The sequence below is a fragment of the Taurulus bubalis genome, assembly GCF_910589615.1.
Source record: "Taurulus bubalis genome assembly, chromosome: 9".
In the NCBI taxonomy this organism is placed as follows: domain Eukaryota; kingdom Metazoa; phylum Chordata; class Actinopteri; order Perciformes; family Cottidae; genus Taurulus; species Taurulus bubalis.
The window spans coordinates 4,536,371-4,561,470 of record NC_136597.1 but is presented as its reverse complement, the minus strand read 5'-3'; the positions used below and the strand labels follow the sequence as shown (position 1 = coordinate 4,561,470).

Here is a 25,100-nt window from a genome sequence, read left to right as displayed (position 1 = left end):
ACAGAACGTTCCTTTCCGACCCACCGCTCTCTGATGGGGGACAGCCCAGAGGCCATCGAGGGCCAGGCTAAACTCTTCAGGGTCCTCATCGCTTATGGCAAACACAGTCCGCAGGTTGGATACAGCCAAGGTAACGGATTCCTTTACATCCCACATGTGACATTCTAAGAGAACTGTCCTAAAACTGTATGAAGTCCCTCTAAGAATATTTACGTGATTATAATCACTTTGTTGACCCTGTTCTAAACGCACATAAGGAGAACATTTTTATTGACAATTGTGTTCTCTTACTAGTCATTATTTTTTTTATCACACACCTCTTCAGTAATGTAGTGAAAGTATCTGCAGTACATACTGTGACCACTTGGTGGAAGCAGAGTACCGTTAATATAGAGTTACCTGTCATCGTCTCAAGTCAAATGAAATGCATCTTTGTTTAACATTTATTAATTACACATACAACACTAATAATATATTTACAATAATAATATATTTAGACTAGATGTGTTTGAACTTATTTAAACTATTGGATCAATTTGGATTCATAAAATCACTCAAATTTGTGTGAAAATTCTGAAACTATCATGAGAAGCAAAATTATTAATAACTACTGTATTTATTTGTTGTTACTGGAACTCATAACGTGTACGAAGCTTTGCGCACCGTGGAATATTACTTTTTACTGTCAACTACAGTGAACAGTTGTCACATGGGGAACTCATGACATCCTGAATACATTTGACATCACACACGCACGCACTGACGCATGCACACTCTTTCTTTACTTTTTTTTCTTAGAAAATAGCGCTTTAATTGTGACAGCACAGTGGAAAAGTAAAATGAAACTCCTCTTTGTTTCTTGATATTTTTATCCCGTTTCTGGTTTCCACTTTCCAGCGATGCCTCTCTGCGTCACAGTATGTCCTGCTCTGCATGCTGCTTTCTGTGTTTCAGAGGAAAGCTGCGCTAGTTCTGATGAGGCCAGATATGCTTAGTCAGCTACAGTGAGCCTACTGAAGTTATGCTTCTGCTCAGCCTCGCTGCTGCTGCTGCTGCTGCTGCTGCTGCTAACGAACTGCGTGTGCGTGTGTGTCACACACAGGGATGTCCTACTTAGCTGCGGTGCTGCTGATGCAGCTGGGAGAGGAGGAGGCGTTTTGGGCTCTGACCGCCTTACTGGATAAACCCAAATATCTCACCGAACTGTTTGACCTCAGCCTCGCCAAGTAAGAATGGGCTTAAAGTGTGTAACAGATGAAAATACACTTTTAAATTAATTATTTAATGATAAAACATTTATTTTGTATGGGTACTCAAAGACACATGGAAAACACAGAAACAGTCAAAGCAATAACTATAAAAACAAAGCTATTCATTATAGCTAGTCATTATAACAGAAAAAAAGACAATAAGTTGACATTACTATGCATCATAGGTTAAAAGCAGATTTAAATAGTTGAGTTTTGTTACGGTAAGCGTTTACTTGTTCGGGAGTTTTCAGGCAAAAAGGGTGAGCTAGGCTCCAATATTTTCAGCCTTTTTGTTTTATAAACAGCATTAAATGCATCTGGACTCAAGCATGGATTTGTTACACTGTTCCGCTAGTGTTGGTAATGTTGACAAACGACTACAACTACGGTAGATTTATAAAGTTTATCCAACCGATGAACCCCGTACAGTGTTGGCAACTCTTTTCTTATGCAAGTAGCCAACAGCACTAGTTCCAAAAGTTGTCAATATGAACTTAAGCAACATACATGACTTTTGTTAGCACTCACAGCTGTCAAGCTAGCAGCTTGTGAAGAACAATAGCAACCCTAGCTTTAATCGTTTGGCATTTTGGCTGCAGCCATCTTCTTTTTTTTTTTTTTTTTTTTTGCAACCAGAAGAGGATGGAGCTAAGTACAACCGAACGCTGATCACTGCATTTTTAGGCGACCAAAGCAGTTACAATTAAAGCTCTAGACCTCATTTCAGGCATTGAACCATAAACACGTTGATTATGAGACTAGGGAATCTGAGGTGCAAAAAGTCTGATTCATTTCCAGTTTTTAGGACTCTACAAAGAACACTTTGACGCTGCCATTTATGTCTGGCATCATGCCATGCCAGTGATATATACGTTTGAAATTCCCAAAATATTAACTTTCTGCAATTGCGTCTGAATATTGGATGTGCTGAAATTGGTCACTGTAACTAAATTGTTATGCGATTCCCAAATTTGATTGCCGTTTCCTTTTGGAATTGGTGCTACTAAACTAATCTGTTATCTTTGGTCTAATCAGGGTCCAGCATCAGGTGAAAGTGTTCGACCAGTTCCTAAAACACAGGAAGCCACAGCTCTCTCAGCACATGGTGAGTGCTTTAGAATTTTCCCTTTGTTGCTCTGTAAGATGTCACAATGACTATGATCACATATTCATCATGAGCAGACACTGCAAGCTGCGGGTAAAAGTAGGGTGCTTCTGTTTGTACTGGAAATGCTTCAGTTGACTGAGAGGGGAAATAGCTCCCTGGGGTAAAAAACAAACAAACCCACAATGACAAGAAATCTCTTGAAAGTGTGTGTGTGTGGGTGTTTGTGTGTTTCAGGCCAGATATGGCCAAGTGATGAGTAGTTCATCTGCGAGGCAGAGGCCACTGTAATGTATCCATCAGCAACTGGGCCTCTTCTGCCATTCACTGTATTAGGCTCTAGGCTTGTCTTGTTCAGCAGTCTTACCGGCTGCACAGAGGGGAGGCACAAGCCTACGGCTGTGTAGTTTCCTCTCTCCGTCCCTTCTGTTATTTATCCATTTACTGAACGCATTTGGTGAACCTCACAGCAGACGTGCAACAGCTTTTTGTGCAGCTGCACGTGGACAGAAATGTAATCTTATGGATAAAAGATGTTTTTATGCAATGCAGAGTTATTCAATTGTGCTATCGAGGCAGATGGAAGTATCAGATCAGGACTTCCTAAATGTTAGAGGACTTGCATCAGTGGCACAAAAAACTTCATGGGGTCATCCTGAGCATAAAAGTTATTATTTTTGTACTTGCGAGACTCTGTGTATATATTTATTTAATTTCTATTTCCGGACCTCTCCTGGGAAGTTATACAGTATGTAGGTTGTTCTTTTTTCTTTCTTTTTTTAGAGGTCAGTGAACTGTGCTGTTAGATGCTGGTGGGTTTACACTTTTGCCGTGTTTTAGTGCGTGAATGACTCCGTGAGCGATAACACAAACATAAATCCAGTCATTAAGTGTTAATCCAGCTGCTCTTTAAGAGGAGTGTGTGTGTGTGTGTGTGTGTGTGTGTGTGTGTGTGTGTGTGTGTGTGTGTGTGTGTGTGTGTGTGTGTGTGTGTGTGTGTGTGTGTTCTATAAACTCTATACATTATAAGAGGTATGAGAACTTTAAGAGGCCTATTCTGATATTTCATGTTTGACCTGTGGTGTTACCGGCGTTATTATTCGACCTCAGAATTCGATAAGTCACACTGATTTTGATAAATTATAAGCTATTGAAATGTGTTTTCACAAAAAACTGAGAGAAAAAGTATTCCCTTTCCTCGTTGTTTTATTAAAGCCTAATCAAAGCTATTTAGCACTCAGAAGTTTATGTTTTGTCAATCTTAAAAGCCTATTTTTAGTTTTGAACAGAGTCTCACAGATGATATTGGGAGGCAGAGCAGGCGAACCCTCTGAACCCCCAGCAAGCTCCTGTTGTTTTTCTCTCTGTGGCCTAGACTGCCACTGTAATATAAAAGTCCTGCACCTCTGTGGAAACGGTACAATCATGGCGAGAAGTAGAGAGAACTCAAACACGTCTTTGGGGAGTATTGCAAACTTATAACACTATAAATCAAATCATAAAAAAGAAAGAAAAAAAACAGGATTCCTTTGATAATGTAATGGAATCTATATATATATATATATATATATATATATATATATATATATATATATATATATATATATATACACAAAAATGTTAACAAGTGTGTATGTATGCGCTGTATGAGCTTTTTACACTTTTACAACTTCAGCTCTGTGTTCAGCAGCCAGTTCAGTCAAAGTCTAGTTTTTGACGTCTGCTGAGTCATTAGTGGCTTCTCAGAGTGCAGTATTTATTATTATTATTTTTTTTTTTACATGATCTGGTTAGTGGAAATTTGTATGTGACATATAGAATAAATAATGTCAATTTTAAGTTTTGATACTGATCTTTTCCTAAGGAAAACATTCGTCCCACATGATGTGTTCAAGGACCGTCAGAAAATGTGGTAGGTCCACCACTAATTTAGAAAGAATTATCTCGACGGCTATTGGATGGAGCACATGGGAGCTTTGTTCACATTTGTAGTTTTCAGTACCATTTTTATTTATTTTTTATTTATTTTTTATAAATAAAGTAGAAACTACTGGATGCATTGCCATATAATTTGGTAGCAAAATTCATGTCCACCACAGGAAGTTCAATAACTTTAGTGATCTTTTCCTTAAACTAAACTTAATTTGTGCAAAGGTTTGATAACATGCTAAACTGGGGTGACCACAGTAAACACTATACTTGCTAAACACCAGCATGTCGGCATGTTTATGCCCTTCGTCCTGTTAAGTTGTGAAAATAGAGAGCCTTCTTCTTGGCCATGTCGCAGTTGGACTGTTCAGAATCTTCAATCTGTATTGGCACACTCCGATCACTGCTACCATTTGTGTCTTTAAAGAGACTGTTGTGTTTCACGTCGACTCGGCAGGTCTGGGAGGAAAGCGTCGCTTTAGGAGCCCACACACACTCAAACACACACACACACACCATAGAGGCTTATTGTAAGCACAATAGCTGCCCCCCCTACAGAAAAAGCCTATTACAGATCAGTGGTCAGCGTTTCCTTTGTAATAGAGCCGTTCAGTAGAGTTAAGGCAAGCGAGCCACAAACAGATTTCTGGACTTTGGACCTGAGCAAACAGGGTCCCAGTGCATTTTCTATGCCCGACACGAAGGGCCCCAACTGTTTTAATCTTCTTTCGTGAGACATGTGTCACTATTATGAGCGGTTAACGTAACACACCAGAGTTTGTCTAGAAACCCCATTTCAGAAATTCATTAAGGGGGAGTATATCTATGGTTGTTGGCTGGCCTCCACATGGCTCTCAACATGGCGAAGGCTGAGCCGGTGGCCAGCAGCTGACAGTGCTAACAGGGCAAACGACGGCAACAGTGCTGACGGAATAAAAAAGTGTTAAAGGGTAGGCCTGGCGACTACATTCTCTTCTCAGGTTGTTTGAAACTTTTTCAAGTTTCAACACAAACTTAATTGCATACGTCTTGGATGAATGTTTGACAGAAATTGGCAGTTAAACGAGTCTTGGATACATGTTTTGATTTATGCCCCCAACCGTGCCCACAGGAGTCAGTGGGAGTCTCGTCAGTCCACTATGTGATGCCATGGTTCCTCACTCTCTTCACTTCCCTGCCCTGCTGGGACTCTGTCCTGGCTGTCTGGGATCTCATCATGCTGCACGGTATTCATACATACATACATACATACATACATACACACACGCAAATTGTAGATTTATTATTTTCTAACATTCATTTAGTGGGGAAGGGGGCAATACAATAGTTTAAATACATAGTATTTAGGTGTTTTTATTATTATGTGAGCATAATACAGTTTGGTCCAGCGCCAGCGAAACGATTCAATACCTCACATCATTAATTGATTTGCATCCTCTCAATATCTTTTGCATCTGTTTAATACTAAACAAAGCATTGCTTATGTCCAGCAATCGTTTTTTGGAAACCCTGCGCTCTTCTCTTCTCGCCAGGCCTGTCGGCTGTGTTCCGTACTGCTCTGACCATCGTCGAGCTCCTGGAGCCTCGACTGATGGAGCTGAGCGATGAGGGAGCGGTGTTACCTCTGCTGTTGAGAGTGCCTGTTGATGTGTAAGTAAAGCGCCTGAACCGGCTTTATTGATGAACATGAAAAAATGTAAAAACTAAGATGTACAAAAACATAAGTGATCGTGAGATCAGTATTATTACTCTCAAGTCGCCGATGCATGAAAATGCTACATTGTGAACAACAAATCCCTTTAAGTCGTAGCTCTCCTCTTGCCAGCTGTTAGCAGCCTGTTGGCTAGCTTTGTCCTGCTTGGCTAAATAAGGGAGCTAACCGCACAGCAACATTTGGAACAACTAACTCAATCAGACACGTAGGCCTATTATATTGTAGTGCATTCCTCTGCATGCTGCTCAGAATACTCGGTGACCGGCTCCTCTGCCGACAGCACGGGGTTCTCCGTAGCACAGTGCTGCTTCTAGAGGAGCTAACAGCTAATGAACTGACGTTCCACTCGGTTACAAGCTCCAAAACGGTAAAAATTGGCATTGAGCAAAGTGAAATTACAACGTTGTCACAATGTGATCTTGTGAAATTTTGTTTTTGCAGAGAAACTGGAATAAATCTAGTTGTTTGAGGGAGATGTTTTCACAGCATTATAACCACTAATGCCCACCAACTTTTTTTAATTTTTAATCACAGCAATTATTCAAAGAAAAATACAATCATTTAATTCCTTATCCTTTTGAATTGTGTTTTTCTGCAAATAACCACTATAGATGACATTAACAAAGTTAGAGGAAACCATTTTCATCCACAAATCTCTGTGGATATTTATTTATTAAGAGGCCTATATTTCCCATATAGGACCCTCAAGCCCCTGATGTGTTGTCATATTATAATGTCCCAGACCAGGCTCATGAATATGTCCCTCCTAACAATGTGCAGCACAGTTCTCAGAGCTGGGAGCTCCGTTTTTCGACTCGGCCCTAAATGGAGAACCACAGGCGGCTCATGAATATCAATCCGCTTGTCAGGGCAGGACATATTTTGACACCAAGCATTCCGGGAAAAAGTAGAGCATCATTGTTTTTTTGCTGTGGTTGTCTTTGTTACATGTTTTGGATTAAACATCCTTTATGCTAAATTAGTTGGCAATGGCAGCCCACGCTGCTTTCAGCGGGACCCCTCTGTCCGTCCCTCGCCACGTTGAATACAAAAAAACGTCACATGCTGGCGGACGTGTTTTGTTGACATGGAGCTGTAGTTATGGCAACTCAGCAGGGGTCACTGGGTTTGTGTATACAGCCAGTGTGTGACGGACTGGTGCACAGTTATCCAGTTTATCATATTTGTTTTCATAGATAAGCGCCCTTCAACTATTCACACTGCTCTGGAATCACATTGTTGAAAAGGTTTCAACCGTTTGGACCTGAGTCTGTTTACCTTGGACAGAGATGTGTGCAGTCGATACATTGCGACTGTGCAGCCAAGTTGTTTCCATAAACGTAGCTGTGTCACAGGCAGTGATAAAGCACTTTATCATGAGCCAGACGAGGGGGTATACGTGCGTGCTAGGTACGCACCAATGACTTGCAAAGTGGATTATGAAGGGCAAATCTTGAGGATTATCGCGGGGAACAGCTAAACGACTGTTAAACTGACCATTTGATTTTCTTTTAATGCTTTATTTGCAACATTTTATTGCCTGCTTTTGTAACTGGTAAACAGTGCGGGCTGGTTACCAAGGTAACCGATGCTCTCGAGGCTGGGGGGGGATCCAATGTGCGAGACCCTTTCTCTGTTTATGTGTATGCATGCACCAAGGGCAGCGCTGACAGCCCCATTCTGTTCTGCCGCTCGGTGGGCAGCCTGCCACCGCGCCGCTTTGAGGAGTCCTTGTTGCCCGCTTGGCCTCCTTACGAAGGCCCGGTCAGACATCAACACTAAGTGGTCGGACCGTCTCCCAAAGGCAGGATCCCCTTACGCTGGGAAGATACTGTTGAAGGAGTGAGGGGAAGGGAGATGAATACTGGGTCAGAGAGAAGGGGAGGTAGAAAGAAAGGGAGAGGGATAGAAATGAAGGAGGGCGAGATCTTCAACCTCTCTAAATTTCCCTTCAAGGATCTCCGCTCTTTTAGTCTCTGTGAATAGTTTAAATAGATGTCATCCACCCATATAGCCCGTTCTGATTAATGGTTGGTGGAGGGGGGCTCATCCATCTCGTGTGTGTGTGTGTGTGTGTGTGTGTGTGTGTGTGTGTGTGTGTGTGCACGTGCGCGAAGGGCTGTCAGTCAGCCGTCACAGGTTGCAACAATGGCCACCCGCACGTCACCAGTCAAAGAGCAGCTTCTCACTCAGTGGATGGATTTAGTCTGTTTTTCTTGCTGATTGTGCCAATTTTCACCACCTTTATTCAGTGATAGATCTCCAAATAGGGTCACTTTTTCACTGGTTGAAAAAATTCCACGATTGCGACATGCAAAATGCAGAATTCGAAGCTTCAGAACCGGAGTGCACGAACCACGTACAGTCTGTGGTGCAGACGGAAATATCTCAACAACCATTGGATGGCTTCCCGTTATATTTGTTGTGGGAACCCAAAGTGCCCAGAGGATTAATTGTTTTTTGAGCGATATGTCTTGACAACTATCGAACGGACTCAAATTAAAATGTGTCGCACACATTCATGTCCCCCTCAGAATTAATTGCAATCACTTTGTTGACCCATTACTCATAATTCTGCACCTAGCTATTAATACTTTTAAAATGAATATACATCTACAGTAGGTTCTCAATTGTTTGCCAGATATTGTTGTTGTTTAATGGCTGTTTAAAATTGTGATAATACACCTTGAAAAATACTGAATGAAAACTGGATTTAATATTTAATATTATGGCATAGTATAACATTTTGAATCATACAACATCCACTGTAGCACCTACTTCCTCTCTTTCCCTGCCCATGTTTCATTGTCTCCCCGTCAGTGTCCATATCTCCTTAGCCCAGCCCTGTTCCCCTCATCCTCCTCACTCCCTATACACACAGTTTTTTTTCCTCAGTGCCCTCCACCAGTCATCGCTCTTTCTCTTTTGTTCACCCCCCCCCTCCTCCTCCTTTGCAGCAGTCCATTCCCATAAACCTCCCCCAGGCTCTGTCCCTCCTCCCTCCCTGCTTTCTCATTTACTCTTCTGCGCCCCCTTCCTCCTATATGCCTCCTTTCATTCGTCCTCATTGATACATTGACACCCTCGTTCAGCTAGAGGGGTCCACACATCATTTGTTTACTTCACACTGACAAGTCTCTGCTTTAGTTCTCCCCCCCCCCCCCCCCTTCTCTTTCAAACATTCTCAAATGCATGTAGACCGAGGAACACTCCGCGGGTCACTCTTGCTTGTGGTCTTTCTTCTTTTGACACTGTGACACAACACACATTTTAGATTTTTTTTTAAGTCCATGTCTTTCCCTCTGCGACCTGATCCAGAAAATTGGTTTGAAATGGTCAATTTGAACCTTCTCTGTTTTTAAACATCTTGTAATGTGGACCTACCTCTATTTAAAAAGCACATTCGTTACCTTAAAGACGCACACGGTACGTTTTTATATATGCAGACATTCAAAAATAATTCAGGCATGTCAATATTTACAGACACCGATTGTCTGTCTCCCATGTTAACTGTTTGAAAAACATCTGTTAACAATACGTCAGCTGATCAAAACATAAGATCTTAATACGGATCCTTGAGATTTTTTGTTTGACCCCGATACATATTAAACAGTGTGAAAATATTTTTGGCGTAACTAATATTGGTCTCGCTGTTATGTTAAGCTACACTTCTGTTAAGCAACTTCTAACCTGACTGGAAATGAATCAGGGATGTAGTAAACAAAAAAACATACCATGATGACCAGACACACAGTTTGCTTCTATAAATGGCATACGGAATAATATCTCAATATTAGCCTTTATGTTGAAGCCTTGACTTTAAAGTATTTTGCTTTCCTTTACACTGTGGCAGTGAGAGTAATTAAGACTGTTGAACACAGTCTAAGTGGACGTAGTCATTGTGACATCACCCATTGGCTGGTTGACTGTCGTTTTGAACCATTGAGTTTGGCGTTTTGGCCGTCGCCATCTTGGCTTTTTTGCAACCAATGAACGGAAGTTACCATAATTGGAATGCGGAGGAGTCACGTTGAGACGCCGTATACGTTTCTGGTAGCAGAAGCGGCCTGTCAATCACAGTAAGCCCGCCCTGAAGCATGCCCTGCTTTATGGTCTATTTCAGTGGTATTTCGGTAATCTTTTTTCCACCACGGACCGGTTTCGTGTAAGACAATATTTTCACGGACCAGCCTTCACTGTGTGGCCGATAAATATGACCTAATAAAACGATACTACCGGCATAAAGATAATAATAAAGTGCATACAAATACAACTCACCATTATGCCGAATTAGTGGGAGCCCTGAACTTGTTTCTCTGCAACGAGCCGGCTCTGGGTGATGAGACACCCAACGTGTGTTCTGTATGTCCCGTCTACTCCGTAACTTAACCCTTTAGTCCAGTCTACTCCGTAACTTAACCCTTTAGTCCAGTCTACTCCGTAACTTCAACCTTTAGTCCAGTCTACTCCGTAACTTAACCCTTTAGTCCAGTCTACTCCGTAACTTAACCCTTTAGTCCAGTCTACTCCGTAACTTAACCCTTTAGTCCAGTCTACTCCGTAACTTAACCCTTTAGTCCAGTCTACTCCGTAACTTAACCCTTTAGTCCAGTCTACTCCGTAACTTCAACCTTTAGTCCAGTCTACTCCGTAGCTTAAACCTACTTCACAAAGACAGGATGTTTGAAATGGAATCAGGTTTTCAGAGCTTTTTGGCGATCTCAGGATATTCTGCCTTGATTTTAATCCAGAACACCGGGAGTTGAAACTAAATTATAAAATGATAAATTACATTTTCATTTTTGGGGTTACGTATCACGTGACCTCTTGACATGTATCAAGAGATTTAGACACACAGACAGATGTATCTGGTCATTTTTTTAAATAAAACATCTTTCAGATTTATTTATTTTCTTTTGCAACATTTCTTTCTTTCATTCTTTCTCTGCGGCAAGGGACCCACGGACCGGTACCGGACCACGGACCGGTGGTTGGGGACCGCTGGTCTATTTGACTCTAAATGGAGCATCATTTACTAAAAGAACATCATGCTGTAATGAAGAAGACTTGAAACTAGAGATTGAGACATAAACTCATGTTTACAATGTTTACTGAGAGAATAAATCAAGTGCGAAGTAGAGTCATTTTCTCATTTTCTATACAACCAGACTTCTTTTTGCATGATGTTTGCACCGTAAACACCTTTTTAGCTGCAAGCTGTTGCCGTGTTGAGGCACTAAATTTGCTCTGAATTTCAAATTCAGCACCTTTTTAAGGAGTAAAGCATGTGTGCTTCATGTCCGAGCCACTGTATATACAGCATTGTGCAAAAAAAGAATTGGAGAAGTGGGACAACGTCTAGAGTTGCCTAACTATTGCCTGCATCTACTTACAAAATTGTTTACTGTCACCATCTTCTGTGAAACGCACGCCGGGATCACTTAAAAAAAATTGAGCTGACAGGAAACTCGTCCCCATCATTCATCCCTCCTCTCCCACGATCGCTTGATTTTCATTCATTCCCAAGCGCTCCATCTATTGCTGTCTCCCACCATTCATCCTCATATACTGGGACGAATCGCTCAACCGTGTGATCCGTCTGGATTACGTGCCACTTCTCCATCACCTCCTCTGTCTCCTCTCTCTCCGTAGCTCTGCGGCCCCCCCCATGAATGTTGTATTATGTGCACCTGGATGTCCACACTTTGATTAATACAGAAGCAGGGTCAAAGGAGGTTATAACTCTGTCTTGTTTTTTTTGGGGGGGAAATATAATTTGACTTCCTCCCGCAGAGCCCAGTATGCCGTCTTAATCCCTGCCTTGTGGAAGACTGAGGTGCAGGACTGGGAGCTCAAATGTATGAACAGTCTGGTGTTGGACGAGAGCCACCATGGACCAGGTACCATATATGTATATACATACACACACACACACACACACACACATACACACGTTACACTCACAAAGCAGGTGTTCTCAAGGAGAAGCTAGCAATGTTAAGGGACACTGGGGACCACTCGGCGCACAGTTGCTCAAACTCCGCTACCTCATTCACTTAACCCTCGGCACACACGCTGATCCTGTTACACGCACACACAGTTTTTGTTCTCCGGCCGCAATGTCAACGTGCACGCTGATTGGTGGAAGGTGTTCCCGTCTTGTTCCTGAGAGAGCCGCCGTAACAAAAGGACGACCGTGTTTCTCACAGAGTTCGACGCTATTCGCGGTGGAAGCTAAAGAGGAAGATGTTTGAAGGAACTGGACATTTTAACGCTGATGCTTTTGGCGAGAGGAGGTCCTCTTAACGAGCCATCAATTAACTCAAAGTGGGGAATAGTTTTCTGATTCTGTTCAGACATGTTGAGTCTTGTTTTATCCTGGCTCAACAACAATATAGATGGACCTTTTTAAAAAAAAAACTAAACAAATGTGACATCAGTTGACGATCTCAACTTCAGCCTGCCTTGCTGCCAAAGTGTGTGTGTGTGTGTGTGTGTGTGTGTGTGTGTGTGTGTGTGTGTGTGTGTGTGTGTGTGTACTTTGAATGATCAAAGACGCTTCTTTTCAAGGTCGTCAAGTATCAGCTCCTCAAGATCTGGAAACCCCTCACCACTGTAGTCTCATCTTCACACACAAAAGATCGGAATGCTGTGTGTGTGTGTGTGTGTGTGTGTGTGTGTGTGTGTGTGTGTGTGTGTGTGTGTGTGTGTGTGTGTGTGTGTGTGTGTGTGTGTGTGTGTGTGTGTGTGTGTGCGCGTGTGTGTGTGTGTGTGTGTGTGTGTGTGTGTGTGTGCTCGCGCATGGCTGCAAATGTGCACAAAATCTTGTGTCCGTGCATGCAACTCGACAGACTCGGAAAGGGCAACAATGAGGATGAGTCACAGGTTGGTGGCTGCGGGGCTGTGTTTGTCAGTGCAGCTGGGAAGGCAAGACGAAGAGGGGCAAGAAAAGTGTGTGCGTGTGTCAAATCATTTGAGAGAGAATATTTGCGAAAGGAGAAGAAGATCTAAGAGGTGAATGCAAGGTTTCCTTTCAGGGCAATTGGAAGCCACGAAAGCATGTTTTACAGTCGGAGTAATCCGTCAACCCCGTTTTTGTGTGTGTGTGTGGGGGGGGTTGGGTGTGTTTGAGTCAGGATGAGTCATCCTTATTTGCTGGCCTGTCAGACTGTCTCGCCCTCAAGGCAGCGGGGGGAAACAAGCTGATTCATTCGCCGCCTGCCTCTCCGACAAGATCCTGTGTTTTCTCTCTCTGTGTCTCTCTCTCTCTTTCTCTCTCTTCCTGTCTCTCTCTCACTCACTTTCACTCATCGTGTAACTGTTGTTACAAATCCTACGCCGTGTGTTCCACACATCCCATCGACAGTGCAGGACCTCTGCTGCTAAAACCAAACACAAGTTAGCGGGAGCGCTGTTCGCTGTGAGAAATCAGCATCTCTCGTTCTGTGGCATTCAGAGACACTCTCAGGCGGCTGGTTCCAAAGGTGTTGCTAGTAATAATACATTCATTTCATATGCCGCTTTAACAGGTACTCATCGGCACTTTACATGGTAAAACAGAAATAGTAAAAACAATAACAATATATAAAGAAAAAAAGAATTCCATAATTTTAATGAAATGTACTTAACTTTTTTTTATCAAAGAACTTGCGCACAAAATGACATGTATTTAGATGTCGAACTTGCTTTGTTGGAGAGCAGTATGGATACAACTTCTATCATTGAAATACACATATACAGAAGACGTTTTCAATAGATCTCTTTCAGTAGAGGCATTTTTACACGTCACAGTGGAAAAGCACAGGTGTGCAATATTAAAACGAACGAATGCCAAATTCCATGTCGATGCTTCAGCTTCAGGGGCCTGGCATTACTGGGACACTGAAAGGGGAACTCCATCGATTCTACACATCAAAGTCTGTTTACAGGTCGTGGGGAGTACTATTGATCTACAAAAACGCTGTATAAAGCCTTCCATGCCTTCTGAGAGAACTGTATGGACATTTGATAAGTTGTCCTGAGTGATGCCACTAGTCAAAACACTAAAAATATAAATAAATATTATATATATATATATATATATATATATATATATATATATATATATATATATATATATATATATATATATATATATATATATATATATATATATATAAATAAATAATAGGGCTATTGTGGGCTTATCTTATCTTAGTGGTTTGGGTCTGAAGACTACAACCTTGAAAAATTAACATATTTGGGGTATAGAGTGAGGAAGAAGTAATCGTACCGCTCGAGGCTCGCGGCTTGAAGCAAAATTTGCCTCTACTAGCATAACGCACCCCAAATCTCTCACTAAACTTTTGCCAGTCAAGCTGCATTATGTGTAATGTAGGCACCCGGTTTTGAAAACCAATTTAAAAAACGCACAAGTATTTCTGCTGCATCGATTGTGATACTTAAAAAAAACTCTCCCTGGTAGGAATGATGATCAGAGGGCAATGCTTTATTTTGAGTGCTCCTTTTAATAGAACAGCAGCGCCATTGTTGTTGTTGGTGGCAACACCTGTGCTTTTCCTATTTGGCCTATGGCAAATCAATAAAATATCTGCTGTGAAAAAGCTTATTGAGGAATGACTAATAGATGAGATAGCCACTCAGGAATGTCTCCTTGGCTAATCCAGTCAGATGCCCGACCGATCCAGGTACTTCATCGCATTGACAGGAAAAATAAGTGCTTCAATTTCACTTCATAAATCAGTCCCGCTCATTGTTTTACGACATTGCCCATAACTTCCTAATATAACCACAGATATCAAGGGAATAGGTCATGTGCTCAGATCTATCAAAGTCCCTGATGTTTGAAATCTTAAACTCAGCTTCTGTAGGTTTTGAACTCTCCTCCAAAATGCTTGTTTGTTTGCGCCTTCACTTGGGATGACAGCTGTGGTCCGCTTGAATTCACAGCAGCCACTCTATAATGGATGTCTGACCCACGGTCAAAGCAAAGGAACATGTTAGAATGTCCATAAAGTCTTCTCAAACCACTGCTGCCACGTTGATCCATACTTGTATATGAGGCGCAGAGCACACAACTGACTATATATATTATTTTATCTTCATTTTTATTTATTTTTTACATGAAGCTATCACGGTGGTACAAGTGACTACAAAGGTAGTTTGCATGTGCTTCCTTGCCCTCGTAAGAGTAGGAGTTGTGAATGATATTGTTGAAGAGCGTTTCCGTCGTGGTGGTAGGTTCCCCCTGGGCCCTGTCCAACTGCAGGCTGAGTCAGCGCTAAAGGACAAAGCGGAAGTGACTTCAGGTTATAATGAGTCAGCAGTCCAAGAAGCTCCGAGAGCAGGTAGACGTGTCCTTCTGTAGGTTACTTTCCTATTGAATTCCTAACGTCCCCCCCACCCTTTCTCTCCTCGCCTTGTCTGTCCTTCCTCACTCCCACGTCCTTTACACTTTGCATCCTTTCGCTCCTCTTCTTCCCTCCATTGCTTCCCTTCATTCTCTCCTCCTCCCCCCATCCCTCTCCACCTTGACTCCTCTGGTGTAGTGGCAGATGCCTGTGTCCCTTTCTCCTCAGCAGGCTCCCCTGATACCTACGTTATTTTCTTCCTGTCCGCCTGCTGCTCGAGTTCTTAGCACAGTGACTCAGCACACATTTTACTCATTGGCCCTAAGCTGCCTCCTGCAGCCAGTTAGACAATTTTTTTTATGTACGTTCGTTGCACAACGTGGATAAACAGAAAAAAAGAAGTGAAAATGGAGTTGATAGTTCATGTTGGAACAAGCAAGGTCAGGTCAAAAGGGATCGGCCAAGGTTCACAGCTGGAGTGGCCACACACACAAACAAACAGATTACAAGTGAGATGATGAAGAAGGGTGTTCCAAGGGTCATGCCGTGGAGTTTACGACCTACAAAAGTTGTGCTCGGTGTAACACTACTGTTGGCTCCCTAAGGGTTGGAGCAAAGGGGTCAGCGACGCACACAAACATTCAGGTCACAGGTGACTGAGACAAAAACAGGGTGTTCAGCTGAGGTTATACAGCTCCTGGCCCTAGCCAGGCTTGTCAGAGCATCCTAACAGACGGCCTCAACATCAAAGTAAAGTGTGCAAGACGGCGCCGAGAAAAAAAAATACACAACACCCTGTCCAACATTTCTAGTTACAACCAGAGTAACATGACCTAATATAAATCACTTCATCTTTAAATTGTACGTGTTTAAGAACAGAGGTGTTTACTAGAACTAGAATCGTGTAACACCCATGCTTCCAGCAATCCTTGAAGAACTCTTTCTTCCAAAATATAGTTCTTTTGATACACTGTCCCTAATGGAGACCGTAGTCTTACAAAGAACCTTTTTATTTTATGTAAAGGTTTCTTAATGGAACTTTAGCCTTCAAAAAACCCTTAAATTCCCATTCTTCAGAAAAGGGTTCTTTAGTTGAAAAGGGTTCTTCAGAGAATAAGCAAATGGTTCTGGGTAGAACCTCGGCCCTTCAGGAAGAACCCCTTTGGAACCCTTACTTCTGAGACTTTAGATACATAGATGGAACGAAACGGATGCTTCACAAAGACACTCTGTCATTCTGCGATGTGACTCTGACATTGGATGAATCTAATGGTTCAGCCGACCTTGACTTGTTTAAATAGAGCTGACCGATTGATCGGACAGTGGAAGTCACCTTGATGCGGCTCATGTCACGTAGCATGGATCTGCATTTGCATAACGGCTTGTTTTCCCTATACATGTAGTAGTATCTGCAGACAAATCATTTTTGTGTGTGATAAATGATGTGACCCGTGGTAGAAATGTATTTTGCACGTACGTCGAAATGGTAGAAAATATCTGGACCATCTTTATTGTGGTCTTGTGGTCTGAGGTCATTGTTGGGTCTGGCCTTCATCCATTAGTCCCACAAGAATGTCACCTCGCTAACCTGGATAAGGCTTCTTAGCTGTGGGCACTTAGCCTACCTATGACCCCTCAGTTGGACCTGCTTTCTAGTAAGCTTTGCTCTTTATAAAGTGTTGTCCTAATCCCCACCCCTACTTCTTTTTATGGTTGAAGTGGAATGCCACCTGCTTGATCAGCCCTAGGCTAACCTGCAGCCCTCATTAGACACTTCTCTTGTTAGTGGGGACTTTATTAGCATCATTTGCTCCATACTGAAGCACTAGGGAGCCTTTTCACAGATCTCTTTCCATCACGTATAAGGGTCCTCTGTCTCTCTCCGTACAAGGTGGAATTACTTGACCAGGCTTCCTGCAGAACCGGAGGGTCACAGTGCTCGTTGTGTATAGGTCTCTGATGGCAAATCCACATCCTCACTAGCTTCTCCATCAAACTCCTACGGGACATAAAGGAGTCATAAGTTAAGCTTGTTTATGTGCTATCCACCCAACAGTGACCTAGATATTGCTTGCTGCGCAAGTTCTTTTGTTCAACTTCAAGTTGACGAGCAGGTTGCAGGAAGGGGGCCAATGTCCCGGAGGCTTGTCTGGCTGCTCGCGTTGACTAATCAGTAGCAACTCGTGTGCCGTGTTGTTTTGATTTCAAATGTCGAACCCAATGTTGACATCATGGAAAATGAGTTCAGTTTTGATAGAAAAATTGACTCGACACCTGGTGGTAAAATCATTGATCAGGACATTTAATCTTTGCAAAGAGGTGCAGAGTCAGAATTACAACATGATATGTCAATTGTGTATCCTGGACTGCTCAATGAATGAGCAAAGAGTTACCTCTTAAATACATTAATGACACAATCACAGAAGCTCTCATGACGTCTTCAGATTCGCTTGCATCGGCATGGTCATATGATAACAAGGGAACACCGCGTTCTTCAAACAGAACCATGTCGGCATCCACAGTCTCAAGACTCCATCAGAAGGTCACTGTTAAAGCATATGTATGTTTTAACAGGAGAGTAGGTCAAATGTGAAGCCACAAGCCTTTACACAGTGTATATAAATCAATTTTGATCCGATCAATGCCAGTACACCTTGTGCAGTACAATTAATATTAATCTGTAATAAGCATCCTAGCATCTAGGATTCCAACTAATAACTTAGATTATTTTCTCTACATGATTTACTCTATAAAATGCAAAAAAAAACAGTATCATAATGTTACAGTTGTTGCCTGTTACAGTGTCTCAGACACACTGACCTCTGCAAATCGCAAGTTTTGTTGACAGTCCAAAATATCCAGTACTATCGGATACAACAACAAAATGCTGTATTTTTGCTTGAAATAGGACTGAAACCATTAACGGTCTGGGGTCATTTTCTTGATTTTACATCATTTTTAAATGTCTCTTTTTAAAGTCACTTGCATATACTTGCTGAAATAAATTTAACGGTGATAGAGACAACAGTTGATTACCCACCGTTCATAGCTGTAGTCAACTATCTCCGTTAGCTCTCGTTAGCTCTCGTTAGTTCTCGTTAGCTCTCGTTAGCTCGCGCCGTGTTAGCAGTAGGGTTGGGTACCGAGAACCGGTTCCAACACGTCCGGTACCTACCGGACCGAAAAGCAACGCAGATTTCGGTGCTTCCTTCCGGTGCCTGAGCCGATTTAAATCCTTTTTTTTTTACACTACTCTGTAAAGTTGCACGGTATATAGATACTAAAAGGTAGCGCGGTACCCGCACGTTAAAAACGATTATTAAAATAGCGCGGATCAGAGCACACTCGCTGCTCTGCTCTCTGTCTGCTTGCATGCAGAGCGGGGCTGGAGGGGGCGGGGCTTCTAGCGCTCACACACACACACAGCGCGCGCACACAGAGATCGCTGGAGACACGAGCACGAGCTTTTGAACGTCCGTCCTCGGCTTGCTGGAACAAATCTCTCCCGGTTGATATTAATGATGACGTGTAGTCCAGTAAAGCAGCAGTTTGTAGAATCCAACAGTCTCCGAGTTCTGTTGCACACGGTCCTATCAGGCCACCTGACTGTTCTTTTTTTCAATATATATTTTTATAGTTTGAAGTTAAAAGGTTTGAAGCTGTAGTTTGAAGTCAAGTGTTTTATATGTACTTATTTATTCTCTAGTATACTTTAAACAGTTCATAATATTGTTCAATTTGAAGAAAAAAAAATTGCCTTGGCAATAAAAAAGTATCGGTTCAGGCACCTTTTAGGCACCGGTATCGTTTTAAAAGTATCGGTTTAGCACCGATATCGGAAAAAACCCAAACGAACGATACCCATCCCTAGTTAGCAGCATCTAACGTGACATAAACACTACTGTAGTAACGATGAACGGAGATCCAACACTACTGGTCGTACTAAGTTCACTGTAAGAAAGTTAACGGTGATCGGTGCAACAGTTGAGTATGCACCATTCCGTCGTAGACACGGAAGAGACATCCAAAACGGGTAGTGACGCGCTAACGCTAAGCTATCGTCATCAAACACATGTTAGTTACGGTCTTACAAACACATAATGGAGGTCCAACACGACTAGTCGTACTAAGTTCACTGTAAGAAAGTTAACGGTGATAGGGGCAACAATTGATTTCTCACCGTTCAGTCTCACAGAAACGCTGTAGCCAGCTATCTGGCCCGTTAGCTCCGGGTAGCTCCTTGTTAGCGGATCCTTCAGGCACTGGAGCTGCGCCGTCTGTCCACTCCAATATATTTGCTCAGGACTCTTTGCTTGGCATCTTCTGACTCACATTGAAGCTTTGCACAAGTCGTAAGACACGTCCATGTTTAGATGCTCAGACGCGGAAGTGGAAACCATATCCGCCAGATTTTAAACCATATCTCTGTGACGTATTATTGTGATGATAGAATTTTTATTAAAAACTTAAACTCCTGCCCGGCCGCGTCGACGCGGGCCCCGCCCCCAAAGGGTTAATGGACCGAAGTCCCCGTTCGCACCGAGGAGCCCTGCTCGAAAAGTACTCGTCGCCAGCTGTGTTTCTATTTGTTTAATTAATCGCCGATGTGGGGGAAAAAGGAGGTCGGAACGTTAGTTGAGTTAAGAATTTGGATGTTTGCATAAGGGTAGCAGCCTTATAGTTGTATAACTACACAGTCCTGATTATGGGAGAAACACACACACACGTCTGTGTCCCTGGATCTGTGTCCGTGTGAATCGGGAGTTGTCAAGGAGGAATAAATAGGGACTTTTCGACGGGCAAATTCCTTCGGTAAGAGCAAGAGAACGGCGGTTTGCACGTCCTCATCTCCCCCTCATTCAATTAGCACACGACAGACGGTTAGCGATTTGGGCTTGTTTTGCATACGCTCGTTAATTAGATAAAATTAGCGGAGGGGAGAATTAATTACTTGTGTATAAATGTGTTTGATGGTGGGATCAGGAGCCGCAGGTAGGAGAGGAGATGAGAGCGGCTAAGAAGAGAAGAACTAATCTAGTTGGAGGGAAAAGAAAAGAAAATCGGCGTTTGAAGCAGATCCCACAGTAGCGAGCCCCGTAACACTTTCCCTCCAGGGCTGGACCCTGAAGGCTTTCCTGCCTGCTCACTCTCTGTGTGTGAGTGAGAGAGAGGAGAAGAGAGAGGGTGGGTGGGTAAATGTGTTGTGTTCATGGTGCATGTAAATAAAGCAGCCAAGTTTGTGTAGAACTCTGCTCTCAAACTCCAGCGGGGGAGGTGCTGTTTTCATAATTCATAGATTCTCTTAATTATCTTAACTTCTTGTTTAAAAAAAACAAAAAAAACATATGTTTGAGGTTTTTCGAGGTTATCATAATTTGCATGCACTTAAATTGGGGTTGTCGTCTTCTAGCCAAACAAGGCAAAAATACTGTATAAATACAAAAGAAAACCTATGAAAGCAAACGTGATGAAGAAAAAATTGGCATATTGTGACTACTTGTGTGAAAAGGGGAGTGACATTTGGTCACGCAAAGTGAGGATTAGCTAGAAAGAATGACGGAGATTTAAAGCCAAATAAAAAGATCGAAAACACAAAGACGAGTCGGAGTCCCGATGATGACTGGAGCTTAGCTGCATTTAGCTGTGTTTAGCCGTAACATGACACAAGTGAATACTAAACATGTGGCGTTTAAATTAGAGGCCCCGCACTCTGCTTAGGTTGCTCGTCATTCTAGTTTGCCAGCTGTAATTACAGGTTTAAAAGTAGAGATATGGCTTCTTTTTTTCTTCTTTTTTAGTTCCGTTCCTGTCCTCCCACTCTATCTCTCTTCCTCTATTCATTCCTCAATCCCGCTCTCCCTCTTCTTCTCATTTACTCTTAGTGTCTTCAGAGTATTACATCTGTGACTTGGCCTCCAGCCTGTCCTGTCTTGTGCTTTAAGGGGAATTATATTTTTGTGGGTATAATTCAAACATCAATATATTATTACTTTTTACACAGAACGCCAATATTGTACAGCTATTTTTTTGCCAGTAACAAGGTTGCTTTTTCAGGATTTTTTTTTTTTACCGCACATGAAGGCATCAACCGATCACGTTGTGAATATGTACACTACAGTGCACTTTAACACAGAGGATCCGTAGTTTGAAACCAAGACGGAAAACTCTGTTACTCCTTTCAACCTTGACAAAGGCAGCACAGACCAGATCCACTCTTACCTTTTCACAATAAAAGCCCCAGACATATACACTGTGTAACTGTTTACCAGAGGGAACTCAAATTCAGCCAGAGCATTCAGCAAAAAGGAAGCTCAGTAAAATAGCTTGCACCATCTTAGGCGATACAACAATTGACCTCGGAAAGACTCCCAGACAAATCAGTCTGAATCTTTTATTTTAAAAAGTGTTGCGACTGCCGGTATGAAAGGTTTTTATGCAAAATATTCGCAGGCGAGTATCTCACATTCCCCCCCCCCCCCCCCCCCCCCGGTGTGCAAAGGCCTTTACTTCTTGCTCAGTGGCCGACTTCCCGGTCCCCAGCCTCTGGAGTCCTGGCTGGACCTTCGCCCTCCAGGAATGAACTCTGACCTCGCAGTCGGCCTTAAGGTGTATTAAGGGGCAGGCTCTGAATGAAGTGTGGTTGAGGGTCAAAACTCACAGGTCAGTGGGGATCGGGAGGCGAACAGGCCCATTCCCTTCCTTTCCGCCTCTTTCCCCCCGTCCTCCCTCTGTCCCCATCCCCATCTTCCACCAGTTCTCATTTGCAATGACGACCTGGACAAAAAGGCGAGTCGTGGCAAAAGAAATGCAACATAGAAACATCTCAACCAATCATAATACGTACAATATATGAAAACACAAACTCAGAAACAGTTGCCGTTATCAAAGACTGTCGTTTGTAAAGAGTTATTGAAGGAGGGTTTCAGCTTCTTTTTGTGGCTGATACCAAAGTACTTAAAGGAATCCAATAAATAAAGTTCTGCTCCACCCAGGGGAGAGATATTCGAGAGGGCAGGCGGTCTGTGATAGGTGTCTGTTGTGAAAACCATACATTTAGGTTTTGTCATGTTTAAGAGAAGGTGTGTCACCCGCAGCTCTCCGTGGCTGCGCCTCCTTGTTCTCCTTGTTCATCTGCTGTCAAACAAAAAGGCTCTTTTCCTAATATTTCTTTCCACATTTTATTTAATTATAAAAGTGATCATGGCCAAACAGTCGGCACTACGACAATCCCGATACGACTTAAATTTGCGATCTACCGCCTTGTCTTCGTCTTCTCTTAGCCTTTTATTATTATTTTTTCTCTCTCTCTTCATCTTCTCACACTCCCTCCCCGCTCCTTCCATTCTCCTAACCAAGCCCCGCCGTGGCCTCCACACTCTCTAAGCCATTGATTTACCAACACACTAAAGAGACTTTTCATTTCTTTGAGGTGTGTGTGACTGTGTGTGACACTGACTGTGTGACTGATTTTCTATTCCTATTTAAAGAGGCTCAATGTTTTCCTCTGACTGTCATATGACACGTGTGTTCCCATCCAATGATTACGACACACAAGCTCTTCCTGTCTGTCAGCTAAACACACACTCATGCAAAGCGGCCAAACACACACACACACACACACACATACACAAGAAAACCAACAGCAGGAGTAATTTAGCTGCTGTCTGATTAATGAAGACAGGCAGTCTGTAAGATGAGATGTTGTTCCCCTTTGGGTACTTAAGTATTACAGCGAATCCAGACTGTTGTGACTAAGACGAGCGTGGGCATAAAGTGTTTGACCATACTTCTGTTCTCGTGCGTTTGCTCTGCAGGACTGCCTGAGGACATGGATGTTCGCGTGTGGTTTGGTCAAAATCGTTTTTGGATTCTTTTGACACGATAATGAGCGATGAATAGGTTTGTGGTCTGACGCTCACAAGGCTGGATTAGGTATTGTAAACGCCGGTGGCCTTCAAGTAGCTTTGAGCTATACCGAAACAGGTTGAGGCTCTGCTTTGACTTCCCCATTGACAGTGAGCAGATTAAAAGTCACAATTTATCAGAACGAGTCCCTCACTTTGTGTTGCTTGTTTCATTTGGCAAGAGACAGGGACTTAAAATAAATGTATTTAAATGAAAATCTTCGAGACATTACTTCAATGCCAAGAGTTCGTCATTTGGCCGTCGCCATCTTGTTTGTTTGCAACCAGACATGACACCGGAAAGGGTGGAGCTAATTGCAAAAATAAAACATTCACAGACAACCAAAAAACACACTGGGAAAAGGTTAAAGTTGGAAGACAATGCTGATTGCGGTGATGGTATTATTCAAAGCAATACTCAACACAGAATTGTACCAGTTTTTCCTCTTTCGACAATATGTGGCTCGGTAGTGAACGACGCGCTGATGTGTCGACTGATTCGCAGATTTCAGACCAGAGAATATTTATTAACAAACCAGTCATATAGTTGTTTTAACGACAACTCAACTCCTGGCATTTGCTCCCAGTCTTCTTCCTCGGCTTTAAAAGTGACTTCTTTTCTTTGTTTGTTTGTTTCTTTCTTTTTTTCTTTCTTTCTTTCTTTCTTTCTTTCTTTCTTTTTAAATGAATCTAATTTATGCTGCTTGAACGAGTGTTTAATTGTCTCTCCTCCCCCCAAACTTGGGGAAACACTCCACTGGCCTAATTGGATTGGTTAAGAGCAGACTGGTCTTCAATAACACATGTCTAAGAATCTTTTAAATATCTGAAAACAGCTGAGAGTCTTTACATCGCTCTTTCTATAGCCGTGTTAACGTTGTGTGTGTTTTTGGCTCTGTTCCCAGCAGTGCTTTTTTTTGTAAGTTTATGTTTCTTTCACCTCTTTTCCATCTCTTGGTCGCTCACGTTTCTCTGGCCTCATGTCAATCTGATGTGTGTGTGGGTGGTTGGTTTTGAAACAAAATAGTTTCCGACCATCAGTCGCATTGTGCCATTCGGGCGACTGTGTCACAGTGGTGAGCAGGGTCGTCCTTCAATCAGAGGATCGGCTGTTTGATCCCCGTCTCCGCTAGCCCATGTCGATGTGTCCTTGGGCAAGACATTTAACCTCAAATTGCTCCCGTAGCTGTTCCTACTTTGTATGAATGTTAGCGACTCCTGATGGGCAGGTGGAACCGTAGCCCCTGCCATCAGTGTATGAATGAGTAGTGTGAAAGCACTTTGAGTGGTCGGAAGACTAGAAAAGCGCTATATATACAAGAACAGGTCTATTTACCATTAACCATTGGAATACAAGGCTTATTGTAAGTTTTTTTTTATCTTTCAAGAGAAGTGTTAAAAAGCTAGCATGAGAGTGAGACAGGAGTTTTTCTTTGGTAACTGGACCACAGCCTCTCTGTGGAAATCCCCTTCCTGATACTCAGTCTTCACCCTCACATGTTCCTCACTCTCCTCTTTTGTCTTCAACCTCCAGTTTACACTTTCCTCCTGTCTCCCCATCTTTATCAGCACAAGCTAAATACATCAGTTGAAGTTCATTGTCATTTTAGTCACCATTGTGTAGTCAAATACAGCCTCAATGATGCGCACAAGAACTGAATGAATCCAATAAAAAAATTCTCAGAGGAACATAATAGGTTTTTCTTTCAGGTCAGTCAGATCGAACACTACAAGCTCTGCTCCATTCTAATCCCTTAATTCAACCTTTTGGGAGAGTTTGGAGGAATTATAAGACGGCCGCTGAGGGTTTTGAACTACAAACAACTTTGATGTTAACGATGAGCTATC

The 25,100-nt window shown here is 42.5% G+C and overlaps 1 protein-coding gene across 1 annotated transcript in view; it reads left to right on the top strand.

The window, feature by feature from the left end:
- LOC306741759 (uncharacterized protein) overlaps nucleotides 1-25,100 on the top strand; it is a gene marked incomplete at both ends in the record, with an annotated part of 62,788 nt that overhangs the window by 3,755 nt on the left and 33,933 nt on the right. The window contains 6 exons of the mRNA XM_079224076.1: nucleotides 5-130; nucleotides 1,103-1,226; nucleotides 2,286-2,355; nucleotides 5,396-5,510; nucleotides 5,817-5,934; nucleotides 11,792-11,898. Of these exons, the coding sequence (XP_079080202.1) occupies nucleotides 5-130; nucleotides 1,103-1,226; nucleotides 2,286-2,355; nucleotides 5,396-5,510; nucleotides 5,817-5,934; nucleotides 11,792-11,898 (660 nt within the window). The remainder of the gene's footprint in view (nucleotides 1-4; nucleotides 131-1,102; nucleotides 1,227-2,285; nucleotides 2,356-5,395; nucleotides 5,511-5,816; nucleotides 5,935-11,791; nucleotides 11,899-25,100) is intronic.